General features: G+C 36.8%; 1 protein-coding gene across 2 annotated transcripts; it reads right to left on the bottom strand.

Moving 5' to 3' along the window:
• Positions 1 to 489: 489 nt before the first annotated feature.
• LOC121383722 (ubiquitin-like protein 7) lies at positions 490 to 16,401 on the bottom strand. 2 transcript variants are annotated; one of them, XM_041513820.1, is made up of 10 exons: positions 16,226 to 16,401; positions 13,567 to 13,680; positions 11,184 to 11,266; positions 7,534 to 7,618; positions 6,901 to 6,958; positions 6,007 to 6,107; positions 4,383 to 4,435; positions 4,080 to 4,172; positions 3,402 to 3,497; positions 490 to 3,079 (listed from the first exon to the last, which is right to left on the bottom strand). In XM_041513820.1, exons 1-10 carry the CDS (start codon positions 16,362 to 16,364, stop codon positions 2,957 to 2,959), a joined length of 945 nt encoding a protein of 314 aa, XP_041369754.1. In that variant the 5' UTR covers positions 16,365 to 16,401; the 3' UTR covers positions 490 to 2,956. The 2 variants fall into 2 exon arrangements, with proteins under 2 accessions (XP_041369754.1, XP_041369761.1); XM_041513827.1 differs by lacking the exon at positions 16,226 to 16,401 and adding an exon at positions 15,305 to 15,561.
• Between the last annotated feature and the right edge of the window lie 8,005 nt (positions 16,402 to 24,406).

Raw genomic sequence — 24,406 nt, forward strand, 5'->3', positions numbered from 1 at the left:
TTGGGTACAATCTTTTCAATGGTTATGACTATTTTATTGTAAGATAAAAAATAAAAAATGTAGGTTTTTCACGTTTTCCCAAAATGCTTGGGGTTTTTCATCTACTGGATGGGAGTAAAATAATCCTCCATTATGTATTCATGTGGGACAGGGCTATTCCACCCTCGGGTACATAATATGATGTACCCTCGGGTGGAAAAGTCCTGTCCCACATGACATACATATGAAGGATTCTTTTACTCTTATATTATATTAAAATCATATGCTTCTACACTCTTAGGTGTAATTTTTCTATCCCACAGGACTATTGTATATATGATGGGAGTCTTATAATCTTTTTATTATACAATCGTTGACTCCATTCACCTTAAATTATGTTTAACACATTTTTTATTTGTTTTGTCTTTATTTAATCTTAAATTTAGTGATTTGTCTCGCTGAGTACTTAGGGCTGGAAAAACATCCCAAAATACAAATAAAATGTGTAAAACATGTTCCATCATGTTTTATTTGTCTCCATCTGAAACACAGTACAGTACAGTATGGCCTGGTAGGAAGAGTCAAAAGGTTCTGAGGCTAACAAAGACCAAAAACACCCACCAAAAAACATTATTCAGAATCAATCACATGGAACCAAGATTAGATGGAATCCGAGAAATTTTTATTCAGTCACAATTCACTGCAAAAGTTTCAGAAATTGGTACACAGTTTTAAAATAAACATGAGTTGCTAATCAATTTTAAAAATTATTCTTTTTGAATTCTATTTTTTAATTTTTTTTGTATTATAATTATCAACGTCTTGTGAACATCTTCGGGCTCAAATACCACTTTATTTACCAAATTCATTATTTAAAAACATGACTATTCAAATTACTACAATGTAAAATCCAATATAAGCATGACCAGGAACACACTGGATACACAGACACCGATATATTAAGAACAAACATATAATCCATGCATAATATTAATTGTTAAAAGGCTCAGTTAGTCAGAAACATGTTACAATAGCTTCGAAGTGAGGAATGTCCCTTTAAAGAGAGAAGGGGGTGAGTGGGGGGTAGGGGCAATAAGTATATTATTTTGACTTCTGCAGACACAGAACACCAAGTTGGAAATATTCCTTTAAAATGAGCAGTGACAAGGGTGGGCGTACTTACAATATCTTTACTTATGCAGATTGACTACGCCTCTTTACAAAGAGAAAGGGGCGTGCGGGATCAGCACACTATCTTTATGTTTGCAAACATCGAGACAAAGTCAGGAATTTCCCTCTAAAAACAGAATGTGTAGATGGTGGGGGGTCAGGGTACTTATCTTTACTTTTGAAAACACAGAATAGTTTAAAGAATCTCTACTGAATTTGTTCCCACTGTAACATGTTTCTGACTAGTAGTGCCATTTTAAGTATAATTACAATTTAAATATATTTTCTCGTTTAAAATATCACGGTCTCTATATTTAATCTCTTTCTGATCATCTTAATGTTTGTAGTAACTCAGATTGGATTTTACATACCAGTAATTTGTCATGTATGAAAAAAAAATGATTATATACAGCCGTGTCCGGTGTATTGGCGCGTCCGGTGATTCGGCATACTTGGTATTTTGCTTAAGTATGCTTAGGAAGTTGTAATGCTGTCGGTGTTTTTAATGAATTAAAGTTCAATTCCTTTTTCAATGTTTATCAACATATTTATTGTAAAGGGTACAATTAATTTTGTTTTTAGAATTATCAGTAATTATATCATAATTTCAAAATAAATCATTCATCTGTAGGTCAGCCTAATTGATATTTAAGAATGTTAAAATCAGTCTAAAAACACCTTTCCTGCATTTTTAAAATTATAGTAAACGGGATAATTATTTTTGTTGGTCATTTGTATTTAAACTGAAAAGAAAAACACAAACAAATGTAAAAAAACCCAAAAAATTTACACCTTAATTAACATTCATTCCAGTTCACAATTGTCACAAAAAATAAAAGTGAAATATGATCCATGTGTGTGCACAATCTATCCGAGAAATAAAATGTAGGCATCTTAGTCATGCATGTTGATGAACATGTATGCATCTGCAGTACTGTGCCACTCAAGAAAACGATTCCGAAACTGATCATGAGATGTGTGTGATTGTTCATTTTCATAGTAATATTTTTAACAAGACAAAACAAAAAAGTACTAAAATAATCCTAGGACAATACTAGTGTAGTGTTTATGGGCTACAAAGTGAGGTGATAGGCGGTCTATAAATAGCGGGGTCACCGAATCACCGGACATGCCAATTGTTTTGGATACAAGGGGGTGTCTACATTTATGCACAATTTTAAAATGTTTATTTACTACAGATATGAAACAATTTGTGGTGTATCTCAGAATATGCACTGCTTCATTGGTGAGAGACACATTTTATTATTTCAGTGTTACCATAGAAAATGGTCTTTGAATGCTTAGGTGCGCCGATACACCAGACAGCACTGTACATATCTAATTTACGAAATGAAATGGAGTCTGAAATGAAATGGAGTCTGAGCAACTACATAATCAGAAACACATTGATAAATTAGACATTGATATTATAAATAAGATAAAATTATGTAATACATAATTGTAGTTCTTGAAAAGTCTGTTGGTCAGAAACAACTTGACAATGGCAGCAAATTCATGGCAGTTTCTTTTCATCCACATTAATCATGCTGTAAGAACATCTACATTGTTTCAGAGTCATCCCAATTCAAGCATGTTCTACTTCTCACGACATATTGCATGCGACAAGTCATGTCGGAGTCGTACCGATTAGAGCATGTCCTATTTCTAACGACAAATCACATGCGACAAGTGGGTGCGACAAATTGCATAATGAGAATGCCGCTTTAACAATTCCATTCACTATGACACCCATTCAAAATCTCTCTGCAGTTTATTAGGTACTGTTTCTTCACACAGACTAAACACATTACATTTCCTCTTCGAATATCAGTTCCAGCGCCGCCTGTATATCACCACCAGTCACCTGCAGGGCTTGTCGGGCTCGGTTCTCATCCATAATACCCATGTCTCGGAGCTGTTGCAGCTGACCCTAAAATCACCCAAACAAAATTTAAAAAATACTGCTTTCCCTACCCAAACCATAAAACAATTTGTATTTTATCTTGTTTCCAGAGACAGAAAGCATATTAAACCAGAAATATGATAGTTATCTGCCCCTGTTTTACAGTTTTGAATGAAAGAAAATCTGAAACTTGATTCGGGATGCAGATTGGAAGTTTGTCAAATACCAAGCGTAGGCAGGCCCCGATATGTAATACGAGAACCCCTACGGGTCCAGGCGGCAATATATCGGGGTCTGAACAGGCCCTGAGTGTAATGTTACCGGGACCTGGACAAAGACTGACTGTTACCTCGGTGGCCGTGTTTTGCGCCTGCAGCATTGCCTGCTGGAAGAAATCGGACGAGATCATTTGAGATTCCCCACCACTTGAAGTGGACGGTCGAGACTGCAAAACAAAAAGAAAACATAACACCAGGCGGCTCAACACACGTCGTGCAGGACAAAGAGAGGCAGAATCGAAATTGGGAAATATTTCACCGACACTCTTAAAGTGGTTTTGTGGGTGGATTTTGGCTTCTTGTTTTTTAATGAATGATTTCCTGCTCTGTTGACCAAGATATCTTTTCTCTCTGACTAAGCTAAAATGCATAAAGATTAACAACAATAGATACACAATTTTTTAATTTAAAAGTCAAAATATTGTGCCAAAATATCTACTAAACTTTAAAAATTTCAGAAACCCACCATTATTTTCCGACACATGAACTTATTTCATCAAATTAAAATGAAATTCACAAATTGTGTTTAAAATATGCAACTGGCAAATCCGGCCAGTGAGAAAAAGCTAGCCCTAACGAGAGAATCTGTAATTAAAGATACGCTATTTTCATTGAAATAAAGGAGAAAATACTAAATACTAGCATATTAAAATCTTTTATTTAACAAAGCAACGAGTTGCTAAAGGGATTTGTTGTATTTGACAGTACTTTGATCCTCCAAGACTATATAATTTAAGGAACATATTTACCGCTGTCGGTGGAGGGTGTATTCCAGTGGCTGCTGCTAATGCTGCCGCTAGCTGTGACGCTGTAATGGCCTGTGTCCCACCAGTGGATCCTCCCTAAATAAAGATATATAATATATATCAGTGTCACTGACCGTAGTTCCTTGAGGTACATATCTCTTTGTTGCATATAAGAATTGTTTGTCTCTTCTTCTTTTTTTAGCATTTATCAATGTATAACCGTCACAAATTGATAAAACAGTGAAGTCATTTTATAAAAAACCGATGATGGATGATGAAGTTCCAACAAAATAATGACTTACTTACCGAAGCACTTGGTTCATCATCATCATCAGACAGCTGATCAAGGGAATATGTAGCTGAAAATATCAAATAATTAGAGGATCATAAATGAACTACATTTCATTATTGTTAAGTTTAGCCTACGTCCAGAGTGATAAAATTATCCTCAATCTATAGCTGGATTAAATGTAATTTTTGTTAAAATACACTGTAAAAGAACATCTACAGGTAGGTTATTAAACAGGGGTGGGGAAAGATAAAACTGTCAATCGGTCCCATGTGATGTCATCATGTCATCACTATAGGGGGGGGGTTAATGGAGGGGAAAAAGAAAGGAATAAAAATTAAAATTATAAAATCAATTGAAAGGCGACATATGCCAAATAGTGTTTTTTTAAAAATCATAGTGGCATTTGTGTATTTTTATCTTGAATCATGAACGTGAAACGATAAACATCAAAACATGAAAGACAATGGGGTTTTTAATCACAAAATAATATAAAAAATGGTCTCGGTCCACACCCGTTGTTAACACAAAAAAGTTTAAATTGTTGTATGTTTACTGCTAGTGTAGTTTAGGGCTTTCATAAGATGGCATAAGGTTAATAATACAGTTTTAAAAAGGTATTTCTGAAAATATTTACATATCTACAAAAGTATTTAGTTTGAATGAAAATGAAAGAATATTGTTACATTCCCGTTCCAACTTACACTATGGTTGTGGCATAACTCCATACCCAGAACGCAGAATTAACATACCATGAACAATAAAGCACACACTAATGATAATTCACACAGACAAGTGATAAATATACATATTCTTTAATTAAAAAATTATTAATTATATAAACTTCCCATGTGGGATTATCGGTTAATTAACTGGCATTTATGTGTATGTCAATATTCGCCAAAGAATGTCCAAAAGAATAACAAATTCTTGAATCCGGATACGATGACGTCAGTCTTCATGGCATTGGCACAGTTCATGTTGTCCTTTCATCCCTGTTGCTGTTGATAACCTGACTTGCCTCCGACCTGTCACCGTATGCTGAACCACATTCGTGTCCCGTTTATATACTATCTCAGTGCATGACATTTAACCTCAAATCTCTTCATAATCAATCACGAGATTTGATTTATAAACCAATCAAGTCATTTCTCATATATCACTGAAGACACACTGATGCTCCTCATCATAGCAGCGAAAAATCACAAACACAGAAATCCCGAAGAGTTATTTCCCCGTGTCCAAAAACGCTGTGATTCATTTCCTGTCCACGCGGTAGACCGTGCTACTAATTCAGGTAAGTAACTTATTATAATTCATTAATTTTTACACATCCTTCTTCCATTTGTAAAAGAATAATAATGTTATAATCACTCAAATTAAAGTCCACTACACATTTATATGTCACAACAGTTCACGAATATCCAACGCAGGGATCCAAATTTCACACATCGATGTCTGCCATGCAGTCCAACATATATACATACACTATGCCAGAATAGATGAACAATATTTACAAAAAGAAGATAAGATTCAGAATAGATTTCCTGCTGTGACGATTACGACTTGTTTATTGACCAGGATAGCAAAAGGCAGTGAAACAGCCCGAGAGTGACTGTAGGACAGAACAGTTATAAATACCCCCTGAGGTGGTCTTAAAGCCCTCCTTGGATCCTTCCTGATTTACAGCACCAGCTATTGTGATGGCAGCCTGAGCAAACGCCGGGTGCTTCTTCAGTAATCTGTGTAAGAAGAAACCAGTTATTGTCTCTCTAGTAACACCAACTAATAAAGGAAAGGAATGTTCGTTTATCAACACTGCAGCACATTTTAAACTACATTTCATTTCTACTTATTTTCTTCCTTGTATCAAATTAAAAGTTCAAGCACCATATCCTGGGCACACACTTCAGCTATCTGAGCTGTCAGTCCAGGACAGAGGGTTAGTGGTTAGTTGTTAGTATAGTTAGTGAGAGAGAAGTCAGTGCAGTAACCTTGCACCTACCCATTGAGTCAGAAAAAAGGACGGTTGCTAATAAAAACATTAATTAAATCTCTTAAATAATATGTGAGCCCCCATTTTCTTGCAGGTAGATTAGATGTGATGTGCCACACTTTTTAGTGCTGTACTTCCTGGGTATGTTGGTACACGGCTTATATCAGTTTTATTGGTAAACATTATCAGCAATAGGAATTTATTTGGTCTAATAGAACTTCAAATATTCATATTTGCCACAACCGGACCAACAGGTCAAAAACTGGCGACTCCCTTTTCTTTTTCATAAAATATTGTGGGTCTTTGATAAGTAAATGTTAAATAAAGATATTCTACAACACAATTTCTAGAACTGCCGTAAGACAAATGTGGCAAAGCTAGGATTTTATATGGGGGGTGGGGGATGGGGCACCCACATTGGGGATATAAACCCATATCTTTAAGCCATGTTATGGGATGACAGGTGGTGGGAGGGGGGGGGGGGTGTGATTTGGGGAGAAAGGCATGGCCCCTCCTCCGGCTATGCCAATGAAACTTACTTAGATATGTTCTGCTGATGTGCTAGAATGGCAAGTAATTCAGGATCCTGCAGCATGGCTGAAAAACAAAACAGTTGTTGTGATTGTCAGCAAATGAGAAACCTGGCCTTCCCAGAACACGCCGAACTGTAAGTGCTGGATCATCAAACAAACCACTCACCAAAGTTTACTGCAGATGATCAGACTATGTAGCAATTATGTTAGTTTAATATGTCACTTCTGCCTCCATTACCATAAACCCTGATGAAGAATAACAGGGGGAGGGTTTCAGGGATCAAAACCCACACCCGACTCAAGTAAATTTCTTTTTTTCAAATATATTTTTCCGGGGAGCATGATTTGACCCCCATAAATGTCTCTCACCAGTCTAGATCCTCCGTTGCTATAACTCCCATTCCTGCACCTGAACAGACATACAATTAACAACTTTAGATTAACAGTAGGATCTCACAAGACAAAATTCTAACTGGCTTTTAAAAGTTAAAAGAAACCACTGAAGGTTAAAACCACAGACATAAAGATCTAAAAGGGTTTTATCTTGTCTACCAAGTTAAACCCACGTGCACCTAGTACCCATTAGCACACTGTTTAAGAAGAAAAGAAATTCTGCAATACAAATAATTAGTAACTCACATATACAGACAGGATCTTGGTCCAGCCCTGGAGTTGCTGCCAGAATGTTCTCAATAGTCTCTGGGTCAGCTAACATCCGTTCAACCTGTTAAAACAAAATCTAGAGATGTGTCTACAGAATACGAATACCACCATCCTTGTCTAGAAATGTGTCTACAGAATACGAATACCACCATCCTTGTCTAGAAATGTGTCTACAGAATACGAATACCACCATCCTTGTCTAGAAATGTGTCTACAGAATACGAATACCACCATCCTTGTCTAGAAATATGTCTACAGAATATGAATACCACCATCCTTGTCTAGAAGTATGTCTACAGAATATGAATACCACCATCCTTGTGTTATAAGCTGAAGTTGCTGCCAGATATTTTCAATAGTCTGTACATCCTCTCAACCTATTAATGGAAACATCCACAAAAACAAACAACAGATGTGTGTCATGTCAGCTAACATACTCTCAACCTATTAATGGAAACATCCACAAAAACAAACAATAGATGTGTGTCATGTCAGCCAACATCCTCTCAACCTATTAATGGGAACATCCACAAAAACAAACAATAGATGTGTGTCATGTCAGCCAACATCCTCTCAACCTATTAATGGAAACATCCACAAAAACAAACAATAGATGTGTGTCATGTCAGCCAACATCCTCTCAACCTATTAATGGAAACATCCACAAAAACAAACAATAGATGTGTGTCATGTCAGCCAACATCCTCTCAACCTATTAATGGAAACATCCACAAAAACAAACAATAGATGTGTGTCATGTCAGCCAACATCCTCTCAACCTATTAATGGAAACATCCACAAAAACAAACAATAGATGTGTGTCATGTCAGCCAACATCCTCTCAACCTATTAATGGAAACATCCACAAAAACAAACAATAGATGTGTGTCATGTCAGCCAACATCCTCTCAACCTATTAATGGGAACATCCACAAAAACAAACAATAGATGTGTGTCATGTCAGCCAACATCCTCTCAACCTATTAATGGAAACATCCACAAAAACAAACAATAGATGTGTGTCATGTCAGCCAACATACTCTCAACCTAATAATGGAAACATCCACAAAAACAAACAATAGATGTGTGTCATGTCAGCCAACATCCTCTCAACCTAATAATGGAAACAATAGATGTGTGTCATGTCAGCCAACATCCTCTCAACCTAATAATGGAAACATCCACAAAAACAAACAATAGATGTGTGTCATGTCAGCCAACATCCTCTCAACCTAATAATGGAAACATCCACAAAAACAAACAATAGATGTGTGTCATGTCAGCCAACATCCTCTCAACCTATTAATGGAAACATCCACAAAAAACAAACAACAGATGTGTGTCATGTCAGCCAACATCCTCTCAACCTATTAATGGAAACATCCACAAAAACAAACAATAGATGTGTGTCATGTCAGCCAACATCCTCTCAACCTATTAATGGAAACATCCACAAAAACAAACAATAGATGTGTGTCATGTCAGCCAACATACTCTCAACCTAATAATGGGAACATCCACAAAAACAAACAATAGATGTGTGTCATGTCAGCTAACATCCTCTCAACCTATTAATGGAAACATCCACAAAAACAAACAATAGATGTGTGTCATGTCAGCCAACATCCTCTCAACCTATTAATGGAAACATCCACAAAAACAAACAATAGATGTCTGTTATGTCAGCTAACATCCTCTCAACCTAATAATGGAAACATCCACAAAAACAAACAATAGATGTCTGTTATGTCAGCTAACATCCTCTCAACCTATTGATTCAAACATCCACAAATACAAACAATAGATGTCTGTTATGTCAGCTAACATCCTCTCAACCTATTGATTCAAACATCCACAAATACAAACAATAGATGTCTGTTATGTCAGCTAACATCCTCTCAACCTATTAATGGGAACATCCATAAAAACAAACAATAGATGTGTGTCATGTCAGCTAACATACTCTCAACCTAATAATGGAAACATCCACAAAAACAAACAATAGATGTGTCATGTCAGCCAACATCCTCTCAACCTAATAATGGAAACATCCACAAAAACAAACAAAAGATGTGTGTCATGTCAGCTAACATACTCTCAACCTATTAATGGAAACATCCACAAAAACAAACAATAGATGTGTGTCATGTCAGCTAACATCCTCTCAACCTATTAATGGAAACATCCACAAAAACAAACAATAGATGTGTGTCATGTCAGCTAACATCCTCTCAACCTATTAATGGAAACATCCACAAAAACAAACAATAGATGTGTGTCATGTCAGCCAACATCCTCTCAACCTATTAATGGGAACATCCACAAAAACAAACAATACATGTCTGTTATGTCAGCTAACATCCTCTCAACCTAATAATGGAAACATCCACAAAAACAAACAATAGATGTCTGTTATGTCAGCTAACATCCTCTCAACCTATTAATGGAAACATCCACAAAAACAAACAATAGATGTGTGTCATGTCAGCCAACATCCTCTCAACCTATTAATGGAAACATCCACAAAAACAAACAATAGATGTGTGTCATGTCAGCTAACATACTCTCAACCTATTAATGGAAACATCCACAAAAACAAACAATAGATGTGTGTCATGTCAGCTAACATCCTCTCAACCTATTAATGGAAACATCCACAAAAACAAACAATAGATGTGTGTCATGTCAGCTAACATCCTCTCAACCTATTAATGGAAACATCCACAAAAACAAACAATAGATGTGTGTCATGTCAGCCAACATCCTCTCAACCTATTAATGGGAACATCCACAAAAACAAACAATAGATGTCTGTTATGTCAGCTAACATCCTCTCAACCTAATAATGGAAACATCCACAAAAACAAACAATAGATGTCTGTTATGTCAGCCAACATCCTCTCAACCTATTGATTCAAACATCCACAAATACAAACAATCATTATGTGTCATGTCAGCTAACATCCTCTCAACCTATTGATTCAAACATCCACAAATACAAACAATAGATGTCTCTTATGTCAGCTAACATCCTCTCAACCTATTGATTCAAACATCCACAAATACAAACAATAGATGTCTGTTATGTCAGCTAACATCCTCTCAACCTATTGATTCAAACATCCACAAATACAAACAATAGATGTCTGTTATGTCAGCTAACATCCTCTCAACCTATTAATGGAAACATCCACAAAACCAAACAATAGATGTCTGTTATGTCAGCTAACATCCTCTCAACCTATTAATGGGAACATCCACAAATACAAACAATAGATGTGTGTCATGTCAGCTAACATCCTCTCAACCTATTAATTACTATAATACAACGCAAAAAACAAATTCAGGTAACCCATTTTGTTTACATAACCCGCCATGACCATGTAAACAATGTCATAAATTCAATACATGAACGGAAATAGGGTTAAACAAAATTATACTTAAGCAAGCAATGCATGGACAAAACTATCGGTCTCGTAATTTTCAGAGGCCTGAACCCACAGGTAATTGAATCATGAAAATGTAAGAGCTTACAAAAACTTGTGAAAGACCTAGGGATGAACTAGGCAGTGTTAAGATAAAAGTAAGACACTTTGCCGACCAGATGAAAGTATGACAATACGCACAATGTTTCTGTAAGCTGGATTGAGTAAAGCTGTCTGTAGAGCAGTCACCACCTCCGACACTCCAGCATGATCAGGCATGCTCTCTGGGGAAAAAAGGAAAGGACCATTCAGCACAATTTAAACTATCTTAGACAATCTAACAATATGGTCATTTCAACATACATTGCTTTTTATTATCCTCACAATCTGTTCTGCTAAAATGAATTTCTCACATATTTGTGACATACAAAAGCATAGACACATGTATGTGTATATTATATTTTTACTTTTATTTTTATTTAAAGCAAGTCTGCACTGGACAACAATATTGTAAGAGACAAAAAATAATTGTGTTACGTCCCTATACCCCATGTGGTGAATTCTGAAACGGCCCTCGGACTGACTTATTCCTTTAAACTATAAGATTAAAGGGAGAGTAAACTAAAACATGAGACTTATGTGTTGGAAAGATGCATACCTGGACCACCAACACATACGGACACTTTAACAAATAAAAAACGCGTAACTTTAGTGTTAGTAAAAAAACGTGATTATTCCTGCTAACTGGGCGCAGCCATTTTCGTTTCTTTTTGAGGTGTCTAGGACAGCTAGCTTGGGGCGAAGTGACGTCAGCTCCTGACCATCTCCTGTATGTACAGTGTAAACAAAAGCAGTAATTATCGACAAGGCGCTTCTCTTTGATCAACCCGACTTGTAAAACAGCATAAATGACGTAATAATATAATAAACTATTTAACTAAATATATTTCAAGTTGCATTAACAGAACAAAATGGGATTATAGTATTTTTCACGATACCCAAGTGATAATTTTTTCTTTGGGACTACGTAATTGGTCAGTTCTGTGGTTTTAGATGGAAAAGTCTACTTAATCAATAGTTTTACAGAACTATTTACAGTAATAAACCATATCCATTAACATTTTAGCGGCGACAGGTAATATTACACAATACCGGTATGTATTTTTGTGTCTAGACAGCGTCAATTAATTGGCTCGTCTGGTTACCAATCAAATACACACCTGCCAATCAGGAATCACTGGTGGAAGCAACTAACAGCATAGACCAATTAACTAAGAAAACACTCTGTGTATCATTTCAGTACGTAGGTTAATGCATGGACAAAACATTGTTAATTATTTTGACTTGTTGTGTAGCCACTTTGACAATGGTGTTTTATTTTGTATTGAAAAATAATATATATATTGCAGGATATACTTATTGCTGGCTTAATGGGATGTATATTATTACAGAACATTGCAATATAGGACTATTTATCATCCCGAAAACCCCCAGGTAGATTGTGTTTCTCTACTTCTAAGGCTCATTCCTGATGTTACGCGTTAAGTATTACGTAACCACCAGCTCGCCAGAGGGCGTATTCACTGGAATGGAACAAAATGGCTGCGCCCGTTATATCTATTAGCCGTCACATTTAACCGTTTTATTAATTAAATATAATAATATACTTGTTGATATTAAGAAATAATGTGCATTATATATCTTTGAATATGCATACCAGTCCAAAAGCCTTGCTTAAGCATTCCTTTAAAGGATTCAGCTATCATAAATTAAAAAAAAACCCCAACATTATGGTTTACAAGGCAAATTTAAGCCTAAAGAGGATTGTGTACCTCTGTAACAATGTCTCTCAGTGGACCCATTGGGGTATTTCAAGCCAGTGCTCCACAACTGATGTATATTTACTATCCTCACTGTGGAATGGTGTATACATATAACAGTTCCCTTGCTGCTAATCAAAAAGAGTAACCCATGGAGAGACAGCAACAGGTTTCTTCTCATTATCGGTGTTGTCCTTAACCATAGGAAATGTGAGTCTGTATACCATGGTCCTGTGTTCGATGTGATTGGGAAAATTCAGTGTTCAAGATTAACGGTATCCCGATATCCCGGGGATACCAGAATTTAATTTTAGATACCAGACTTCAAGAACCCAGTATCCTGCTGGGATACCATATATTACTAAATTCTCAGGTGGGATACCAGATTTTGAAATGTTAGTATCCAACTGGGATACTGCCCCAAAATTTTAATCTCGAACACTGAAATTAGCATTCGATCATGAATAAATCATATTTGGGATATTTTTCACTGAATGTTACAATACAATACACCACTGTTAAATTAATTTATTAGAACAAACATAAGTAAATGTACATACAGATGTACATGTATGTATTGGGAACTTTTAACATAGAAATTGGGAATTTTCAGTGCCATTTTCTTTTGGGAAAGGACATACGGGTATATATATGTTCGGACCCACAGAGGCCTGGAAAAAATCCCTGATAACCGAAGAAAAACAAGTATCGAGTGCATCGATAAATAAAAGATTTCCTTCTTTTATCTTTCCGTAATACTGTACCACTTTCTTGCAGGTCCACCTGGTGTGGAAGAACGTACACCGTACAGCCCTGTTTAATTCCGTATGTCTCGGCCGACCGGTCATCTTTTAAACGCTGCCCACAATAAATTAATTCTGAAAATATATTTACAGCATACATGTATGAGTAGGGTATATATGCTTTAAAGGCACTCAGTCACTGATGGCTGACCCAACAAAGTATTATCTGAAAATATTTGTACCTAAAAGTAATTTGTTGATCCGGCCCTCTACATAACCACCATATCACACTTATTAATAATATTATTGATATTTTGTATAAATAATTGAATTATGTTGATGGTCCATAATTCAGTAAAAAATAACAGCTACATGTATTTGGAGAGCAGAGATGTGACTTATTATTTTTTTAGTCACATGAAGGGCATCCCCGAATTACCAAGCTTGTGTTATGAGAACACTTAACATACCCTGCTATGTAGGATAAATCAAAACAAAAACCAGGAAAATAAGTTATAAAAAATGAGTAATGTCACTAAAAACATAAACTGAATGATAATAAGCTTATACATTAATTTATTTTAGTATCAGAAGTATTTCCATGTATAGGTAAATTTATCGTTAGTCATATGCAGAAAAATTTAAACATCTGGATCACAAACACCTTCATTTTCCACCTTATCAAATTCATTATTATGCAAAATATGCCATAACCTCATGGGTAATTACAGCTGGCTTAGGATAGGACTTGTTACATTTTTAAAGAATACTATGAACTAGACAGTGTTTATATACAAAGTGGCTAATATACATGTATGGTGGCCATGTATATAGCCTCCACTAATGAGGGCTTGCTATATACTCAGCAAAAATGTATCTGGGCGGTAAAAAAGTATTTGACTGATCCATATTACAGAAACATCTGGAACAGGAGGAATGCACACTAAGTATGAACAGTGTGTGGTCAAAACAGTTCAGGGGGGTGGTTGTACAGTCAAACCTGTCCTATAGTGGCCACCTGTATTCAGTGGTCACCTGCCTTAAGTGGCCACCTTTTTCCCTCCCAAACGAATTATAACGTAAAATGCACCTGTAATAAGCGGTCACCTGTCTAACACGGCCAGTGGCCACCCAAATCGCTAAAATACCTGTATTAAGCGGCCACAGTAAATGTTTACCATTATATAAAAAGGATATTTAACAACAGTGATAAGGTGCAGCAAATAACCAATCTTCACACCTTCAGGAATACTAGTACCCATTCAGTCCCGACATCTGATGATGATCAACCGTGCTACGTCTAGATCTGTGCAATGTGGGTTCAGATCTAGACGTAGCACTGTTGATCCATCTTGTCAGATTTGAAACGTTTTGTAGGGACGCTTTCATCCATAATCAGCACTTGGTTTCAGTGTTTTCTGATTTGGAAAAAGTTTACAATACCACGTGGAAGTATGGGATTTTAAATGACCTCCATGGTATGGGCCTAAGAGGTCGACTTCCTGTTTTTATTTATAAATTTTTAAAAGATAGATCTTTTAAAGTCTGGGTGCCGTCGACTTTGTCTGATATTCACCCACAGGAGATGGGTGTACCTCAAGGTAGTACCCTGTCTGTAACTTAATTTTCTGTGAAAATTAACAGCCGATTTTGCTGTACATTGGGACATTACACAAAAAGAGTTCCAAAATTTTAAAACGAAGTGTCTTATGGAATTCCCTCAATCGTGGTTCAATTAAAATAGCAAGGTTTGGCTTACCAAATGAATGTAATTTCCATTTATAATCCATATTTAAAGAAATAAGGCCCACGAAATCCATGACTGAGTGCCTTAAAAATATTTACAAATAGTTGAGAGAGAGAGCACAAAAAAACTACCCGATAAAACAAAAACATAACTTTTGTTGTAAAATATCCAATTTATGAATCCGAAATTAACAGACATATGAATACAGTATTTGAATGGATACTAGTCGTTTTGTACCAAAGTCATTTCGTATCATTCATTTCGTACCATAGTTTATGGTCATTTTGTACCATAGTCATTTCGTACCATAGTCGTTTTGTACCATAGTGCTTTGGTCATTTCGTACCACAGATAAAGACACAGATATTGGATAAACAATCTTAATCAACAGTCACATCAGTATCGATGTAGAATATCAATGTGTGGTCTAGTCTGTGATTAAGTATAACAAAATATATAATTATAACTTTATTTCACAATTTCATAACAAAACACAGCACTATAGTATACTCAAGCTACAATTAAGACACTTTTGTAATCACCAGCGTTGCGGTTTCAGACATCAGCTACATGCACCAATGTGGAACAGATTTTCAACAGGCGGCTGACGCTGATTTTCGCATCACTATAAAGTGCCCAAGTTTCGAAGATCACCTTTTGTGTGACTCTGGCACCCTTCCACAATAAATGATTGAGATACGAAATAACTTTGTTACCAAGTGACCAAGGTACGAAATGACCAAACAAACATGGTACGAAATAACCATGGTACGAAATGACTTGGATACGAAATGGTTAAACTGGGTACGAAGTGACTATGGTACGAAATGACTATGGTACAAATTGACTGGTTACCATTTGTCATTTGAATACACCTATCATTGATATAAAAAAAAGAAAAAACGGTTGTCACGTAATGACGTATCGAGTTACCAATCTTTTCTGTTGGAAAATTGATGTGCTTGGCAATTTTCTCACGTAAATTAAGAATTTTATCCGAAATTTTCACATCATTTAGGCGAAATCTTTCTGTTTTTCCTTGACTTGTTCGATTACAAACATTGATCGACATGTTGACATCTGCTCATCGGAAATGACGTCGTTGATGTTTACGGAAATTGAGGTTGGACTATATCAAATAAAATCCCATTGGCGATAATGTTAACGTATGTAACGAAATAGTTACTAGTATGTGAAATGTATATCAACCAAATTATGACCCACGAATGTGAAAAGTGAAACTCCTCCTCCAAGTTATTAAGGGAAGAAAGCGGAACCTTTCAATGGCTCATTTTTGATGTTACAGATTTTTTTTTAGTAAAACACGGCTGTGGATTCGCACAAACTTAATTAGTTTTACAGGTAGGCTACCCCATACACGTTTCAAGAACAAGCTAGGCTACTTGACATAGTGAAATAAAAATTGCAGACATTTATTTGCCAGTTAGCACTTTTTTGGACAAGAAACACTGTGGCATTTGTCAACATATCGATAGTTCGATGTATTGTTACATCACTAGTCAGAAAGCTATTTTCCTGCGCACTTGAGCTCAGTTGTTTGCTTCAAATCGTCACACAAGTCCATCACTGTTTAAAAACAACAAATAACGTCCACAACATTCGTTTTAACCATGCCACACCAGACGTTTTAGTGTGACAAAAAGTTAAAGTTTGTTTTGCATAACGACACCAGTAGAGCACATTGATGTATTTATCATCGATCAAGGATTTGGTCCTTCTGACAGTCTTAGAGAGGAAACCTGCTAAAAAAATTCCATTAATTTTATATACCACGACTGGCATATCAAAGGCCGTGGTATGTACTACCCTGTCTGTGGGATTGTGCATATAAAAGATCCCTTGCTGCTAATCGAAAAGAGTAGCCCATGAAGTGGCGAAAGCGAGTTTCCTTTCTCAATATCTGTGTGGTTCTTAACCATATGTTTGACGCCATATAACCGTAAATAAAATGTGTTGAGTGCGTCGTTAAATAAAATATTTCTTTCTTTCTTTAGATAAACAGACCAAAATAACCAGGGGTCGTTAAACAAAACAAACTTTAATGGGATATAAGCACGAAAATAACTTTCAAACAGTTTGCTTCCCTGTTCTGGACAAACCACTGACCATGACTGGATGTGGACAAGTTAAAGTTGTTTGGAGTTGGAGTTTACATTAGACTTGACTGTCTGGCATAATTTATTATGGTCATTTTCAGTTGGTTGTATACAACTAAAGGTGACACCACACAATACGAGTGTCTCGGGCAAGAATAGCAGATTGACGAGCACGTATGCAGGAATTTAGGGGGGGGGGGGTGGGAGTGGGTGGGTGTCTAGAGTGTGGCGAGCGAAGTTAGGTCGTGGGTCGAGTTATGCTCCCCTGGAAAATATATTGAAAAAAAAGGTTATCTGCTTGAGCAAGGAGGAGTTTCGACCCCAGAAACCCTCCCCTTGTCCACGTGCCTGAAACATTACCCTTTAATCGGTTAGTCTCTGTGACGGTACATGCTCTTAATTTCTTTTCGCCTGTGGCGATATTAATTGTTTTAGAAGGCCGTGTGCAGTTCCGAATGCACTTAGCCCAGATGGGCAATTTGTTACGTAATACCTTCGCGCGATCGTGCATTCCAATATGCACTTAGTCCAGCTGTGGAGGCCATGTGGCCAGTAGTTACGTAATACCTCTGCGAGTGCGGTTTTTACAACCGTGATTTTGCGAATGGCGACATCCAGTCTGACGATCAGAGAAAAATATACCGACTCTGGGAGAGGTGGAAATCCACATGATAAGATTCGGTGCCGCGATGTACCCCCAGGCGATATTCGATTTTATAATAAATAGCTAGGATTTTAGAGATATCGGAGAGAACCAAAAAGGAAGGCTTCCCGGGAACGTTAGTCCGTTTGGATTTTGGTAAATATATTATTTCTGCTCTGTTGTATAACCTTGATGTGATTGATGTGACTTTAAATATTTTAATACTGTATTATACCAATATTCTTTAGACAGTGTCTTCGGTCATCTGACGAAGTAAATCGTAGACTTATTGTTCTAACATTATACGAGTATTTGATAATATAAAGCTTAGCCAGTCATCCTAGAGGACCTATGTAAACTGTAGGTTATTGTCTTTATTGTGATAGGTACCAGTATTAATTCTGTATTACAAGGTTATTGAATGAGTAGTTAGGGTTAATTAAAAATTAACCAGTTAGGAATAGTGTTGTAATTCCTTTATTAATTAAGTTCCCCTGGAAGCGTTTCTCCATTATCGCACGTGTGTGTGTTAGCGTTTCTCAATTATCACACGTGTGAGTGTTGTGTCACGGTGAAGTGATTAGCATATTGTGTAAACTAGACACCTAGAGATTAACTAATTAAGTGATCAGTTCTGGGTTGTTATTATTGTTGTTATTAATTAACTACTGCGGCAGTACATTTGTCAGCGTAGGTTAATACAGATTCCAAAGTGTATTGTGTTTTTGTTGTGTTTTCTAGTGAACTAAACGTGCTATAATAATATATACTTTATATAAGATCGTATCTCTGATCATACCTAGACGAGCCACATTAGGGTATAACCGCCCGTTACAGAGAGATCTAATAGATATACAGTTAGGAGAGATATTTGGACAATCGTGTTTTATTCAGTTACGGGTATTATAGAATCCCCGTGACAGTCTCTTAAGAAGCACTCGGATCTTGAGGCGTCGCATTAAAGGATTTCGGTTAAACGCCGCACTGTTCATTAATTCATTTTAACTTATTTTCCTGCTTATATCCAATTAAGGTTTATGCACGCTATCCTGGACACACCACTCAGCTATCTGTACAGTAGGTTAGTAGTGAGTGAGTGAGTGAGTGAGTGAGTGAGTGAGTGAGTGAGTGAGTGAGTGAATGAGTGAGTGAGAAGACACTGTAGTGGTCTTACACATACCCATAGAGTCGTTAAAACTGCTCTTGGGGAGGCGGTATTCAACAGAGACCGTTGTATGAATGAATGAATGAATGCTTAACGAAGGAAGGAAGGAAGGAAATGTTTTATTTAACGACGCACTCAACACATTTTATTTACGGTTATACCGTATCGGACATATGATTAAGGACTGCACATATATTGAGAGAGGAAACCCGCTGTCACCACTTCGATTAGCAGAATGCATTTTATATGCATCATCCCACAGACAGGATAATACATACCACGGCCTTTGATATACCAGTTGTGGTGCACTGGCTGGAGAGAGAAATAGCCCAACGGGCCCACCGACGGAGATCGATCCCAGACCGACCGCGCATCAAGCGAACGCTTTTACCACTGGGCTACGACCCGCCGCGAATATTTAACGACACCCCAGAACAAAAATACACATCAGCTGGTGAGTGTGACAAATGGGACCGTTGTGAAAATAACCACAGTTTATGGTTGTTATTTATCACATATATTATATTATTTATTGAAATATTAATGACAAATAAAATAAAATAGTTGTCCGCTAAATACAAACATTGATCCACTGTATACATATTTCAAAACAAGTAGAAAAACATTCGTAGTTATGCATTTTTAATGTAATATAATCCAATTCTTTAAAAAAAACACATTTCAGTCTCCAAAATAAACTCATAAGACTGAGTCCATGTAAAATCGCGGCACACAGGCACGCGATGAAAAGCTGGACAAAGTTGTTTTGTTCATTGCCGTGGAGCAACGAATCACACGTCTCAAAAGTAATCTACAATATTAATGTATACAACATTAATGTATATTGGAGACAAACAATGGTGATCTCTCATTTATATATGTGTGTGTGTGTCTGTGTGTGTGTGTGTCTGTGTGTGTGTGTGTGTGTGTGTGTGTGTGTGTGTGTGTCTGTGTGTGTGTGTCTGTGTGTGTGTGTGTGTGTGTCTCTGTGTGTGTGTGTCTGTGTGTGTGTGTGTGTGTCTGTGTGTGTGTGTGTGTCTGTGTGTGTGTCTGTGTCTGTGTGTGTGTGTGTGTGTGTGTGTGTCTCTGTGTGTGTGTGTCTGTGTGTGTGTGTGTGTGTCTGTGTGTGTCTGTGTGTGTGTCTCTGTGTGTGTGTGTCTGTGTGTGTGTCTATGTGTGTGTGTGTGTCTGTCTGTGTGTGTGTCTGTGTGTGTCTCTCTCTTTGTGTGTGTGTGTGTGTATGTGTGTGTGGCTGTGTATGTGTGTCTGTGTTTGTGTGTGTGTATATGTGTGTGTGTGGTCGTGTGTATGTGTGTTTGTGTATGTGTGTGTGTCTGTGTGTGTGTCTATGTTTGTGTATGTGTGTGGCTGCGTTTTTGTTTGTGTTTGTTTGTGTGTGTGTCTGTGTGCGTGTGTATGTGTGTATATGTGTGTCTCTCTCTGTGTGTGTGTGTGTATGTATATATATATGTGTGTGTCTGTGTGTGTATGTGTGTGTATGTGTGTATATGTGTGTGTGTATATATGTGTGTGTGTATATGTGTGTGTGTGTATGTGTGTGTGTCTGTGTGTATATGTGTGTGTATGTGTGTGTATATATATGTGTGTGTATATGTGTGTGTTTGTATATGTGTGTGGCTGTGTTTGTGTATGTGTGTGTGTGTCTGTGTGTGTGTATATGTGTGTGTGTGTATATATGTGTGTGTCTGTCTGTGTGTGTCTGTGTGTGTGTATATATATGTGTGTGTGTGTATGTGTGTGTATGTATGTGTGTGTATGTGTGTGTGTGTGTGTATGTGTGTCTGTGTATGTGTGTGTGTCGGTGTGTGTGTATGTGTATATGTGTGTATGTGTGTGTGTGTGTGTCTCTATATTTGTGTGTGTGTGTGTGTGTCGGTGTGTCGGTGTATGTGTGTGTCTGTGTATGTGTGTGGTGTGTCTGTGTCTGCCTGTGTAGCTATGTATGATGTATGTGTGTGTCTGTGTTTGTGTGTGTCTGTATATATGTGTGTGTGTGTATGTGTGTGTGTCTGTGTGTGTGTGTGTGCGTGCGTGCGTGTGTATGTGTGTATATGTGTGTTTGTTTCTCTCTCCCTCATGGGCTACTCTTTTCGATTGGCAGCAAGGGATCTTTTACATGCACCATCCCATAGACAGGATAGCACATACCACGGCCTTTGATGTACCAGTCGTGGTGCACTGGAGCGAGAAATAACCCAATGGGCCCACCGACGGTGATCGATCCCAAACCGACCGCCCATCAAGCGAGCGCTTTACGTCTCGCCCCTATTTAGAATGGATGATCCAGTTCTGTTTGGTACATATAAGGTCCACCACATCGCTATATCGGTAGTTTGGCAATGCTCACATATCTACATTATCTAGGTCAACTACAAACGCAATGGCCAGCTTTAACTGTCTTGATTGAGGGGTCGTCTCATATCTCCAAAACATATTTATATCCATAGAGGTATGGTACATCTTTCCAGGGGTCGGTGGGGGATTTGCCATGAAATTTTAACAGTGGCCATCGGTTGGTATACGCGTTACATGTAAGGGGGTGTCAATAATTATGTAACGCTCTAAGGGGAGAGGAAGAGGTCAGTGTATTCGATTTACATATCATTTATCAAGACTATATGTTATTTCTATTCATTACTTAGACCTAAAACGGTGGGTTTTTAACTGCGCGGTCGGTCTAGGATCGATTCTCATCGGCGGGCTCGTTCCAGCCAGTGCGCCATGACTGGTATATAAAAGGCCATGGTATGTGATATCCTGTCTGTGGGATGGTGCATATAAACGATCCATTGCTAAAAAAAATGTAGCGGATTTCCAAGGCTCGTGTGCAGGGATTTTTTTTTTTTTTTTTTTTTTTTTTTTTTTATTATTGTCCCCAGACCATTAGACAGTGCCAGGGTTGGAGAGCCCTGATACACCGCCTTACAATTTATCTTAAAATTCATATTCATACATGTGTAAACATACATACATATATACAAACATACACACATACATACGCATACACGCACGTACGCACTCACATTACATTCTATTCTGATATATGCAGGTACAAATCAAAATAAAATAGTACTTCCTTTTATGCACGTCTTATGGTCCAGGACTTTTAAAAAAGAAAAAGAAAAAAGGGTAACAACGAGAGAAGAAGAAGAAGAAAAAGAAGGAAAACAAGAAGAACAAGAATAATTAAAAAAAAAAAAATTAAAATAAAAAAAAGAAGAAGAAGAAGAAGAAAAACCTAAAGTTGATAGTGAGTAACGAAGCAGAATTAAACTGATGATAATAACAGGAACAGCAGTCGGGGCTGTGTTGGAATGTTATATGAACATGCAATTACAAAACGTTTTACCTTTGAGTAGATCGTTATCTAAGTGCAATGGGTTTTCTCTCTCTTTCTTTCACTATATAAAAAGGTTGAGCCCATTCTTTATTAAACTTTTCATAGTTGCAGTTTTTTAAATAAATATATTTCTCAATTTCAAATTTGTTTTGCAACACGTTTGAACGGACGCGATAGTTAATTTTTGTTTCTTGCATTTTCGTACAGTATATATAATATTTAATGTTAATAATTAGCCAGTTAATTATATTAACGTTCTTTTTGTTAATAATACCAAACATAACAATATGTTTGTCAAAATGGACAACAATTCCTGTTTTGGACAAAACCCAGTCTTCTACAGCTTTCCATAAAGTATAAAGAGTGCATTCATAGAAAAGATGTTGTAGAGTTTCTGGGAAGTTATTACAGAATATACACCTATTAGAATCTACATAATGAATCATATATAGAAAAGTGTTTGTTGCTAAAATCCGATGTAGGATGCGATACTGAAACCACAATAAAGTTGCATCATTAATGCTTTGGAAAGGTAATTCATAGTATTGTTCCCAATCACTTGAGTCAAAATTAAATCCTTGATTTCTATATTTTATCTGCGCTTTTGGGATTATGTGTTTATGGTTGAGTATGCAATACATGTCCGTACATCCCTGTTTACTTTTCAAAATAAGTCTTAACTTAAAAGGAAAAATTGGATTATTCACTTTTTTGAAACGATCGTCCCTTAAATCACTAAATGTTGATATGAATGATTTCACAGCATTTATTAGTGAAGCATAGCTAATGAAATTTGAATTAACATGATATTTTTCTGCAAATTGTTCATACTTTAAAAATTCTCCATAATCATCTACTAAATCGTTTATGAAGATTATACCTTTTTGGGCATAATGTTTATATAAAAATGGTTTATGATTTATAACTATTTCACTATTATGCCAAATATTAACTGATAAAATATCATCTACAGATTGTGGCCTATGTTTTTGTTCAGTAGTTATCCAACTCAGGGATTTTTAGCGGGGTTGGGGGTTACAGACTGTGCTGTGCGAAGTTTATATGACGTCATGCTCCCCCAAAAAATGTATTTCAATTTTGTTTAGCTTTGGCAGGTAAGTGTTTCGACCCCCAATACCCCCCCCCCCCCGCCACACACACACACACACTTCACATATACCCGTTTCCTCTCTAAGATTTTATGTCAAAATTACCAATGTTTGACATCCAATAGCCGATGATTAATAAATCAATATGCTCTAACATTTATGTCGTTAAACAAAACAAACTAACTTTACCTTTTCCATACGAAATAATATTTATTTGAATTTGTTGATTATAACACTCGTAAAATTAAGAAGTGAAAACGTCCAATGTCTGCTTTCATGGTCGTATGATTTAGGGGGGCTGGAGGGGTTGATTTGCCCAAAATTTTCCCCAGGTAAAAACTGCCCGAATTTTCCCCACTGTTTTGCCCGAATTTGCCCCCTACCCCCCCCCCCCCGGGTCATACGCCCACGTCTGCTTTAGTATATTTTATATAAAAATATATATACATGCTCAATGTGTTACACAAACTAAACTTCGAAAGTTCTACTAACACTTTATAAAATATTAATTCTGAAATAGGAAGGTACGATTGTCGATAATACGTTGGCAAGATCAAAGAAAGACTAGTACCGTTTAGTAGTACCGTACAGCGCAAGATTTCTCATTTCATTTTTTGAGACGACCCCTACAATTTCAAATCCGCAAACGCACGTGTTAACTGAAACTGACAACAGGCTGTCGTTTGTGCTTTGCCGAGCAATGGCGGCACAGGCGACGA

Source organism: Gigantopelta aegis, chromosome 2 (assembly GCF_016097555.1).
Source record: "Gigantopelta aegis isolate Gae_Host chromosome 2, Gae_host_genome, whole genome shotgun sequence".
In the NCBI taxonomy this organism is placed as follows: domain Eukaryota; kingdom Metazoa; phylum Mollusca; class Gastropoda; order Neomphalida; family Peltospiridae; genus Gigantopelta; species Gigantopelta aegis.

What these genes read in the sequence shown, in the direction of transcription:
- LOC121383722 (XM_041513820.1), bottom strand. Translation starts at nt 16,364, where the DNA reads ATGTCGATCAATGTTTGTAATCGAACAAGTCAAGGAAAAACAGAAAGA. An exon ending in GGTGGACCTGCAAGAAAGTG is followed by an intron (nt 11,267 to 13,566) that starts GTACAGTATTAC and finishes TTTTTTCCCCAG; the next exon opens with AGAGCATGCCTGATCATGCT. An exon ending in CTTTAAGACCACCTCAGGGG is followed by an intron (nt 4,436 to 6,006) that starts GTATTTATAACT and finishes TGATATTTTCAG; the next exon opens with CTACATATTCCCTTGATCAG.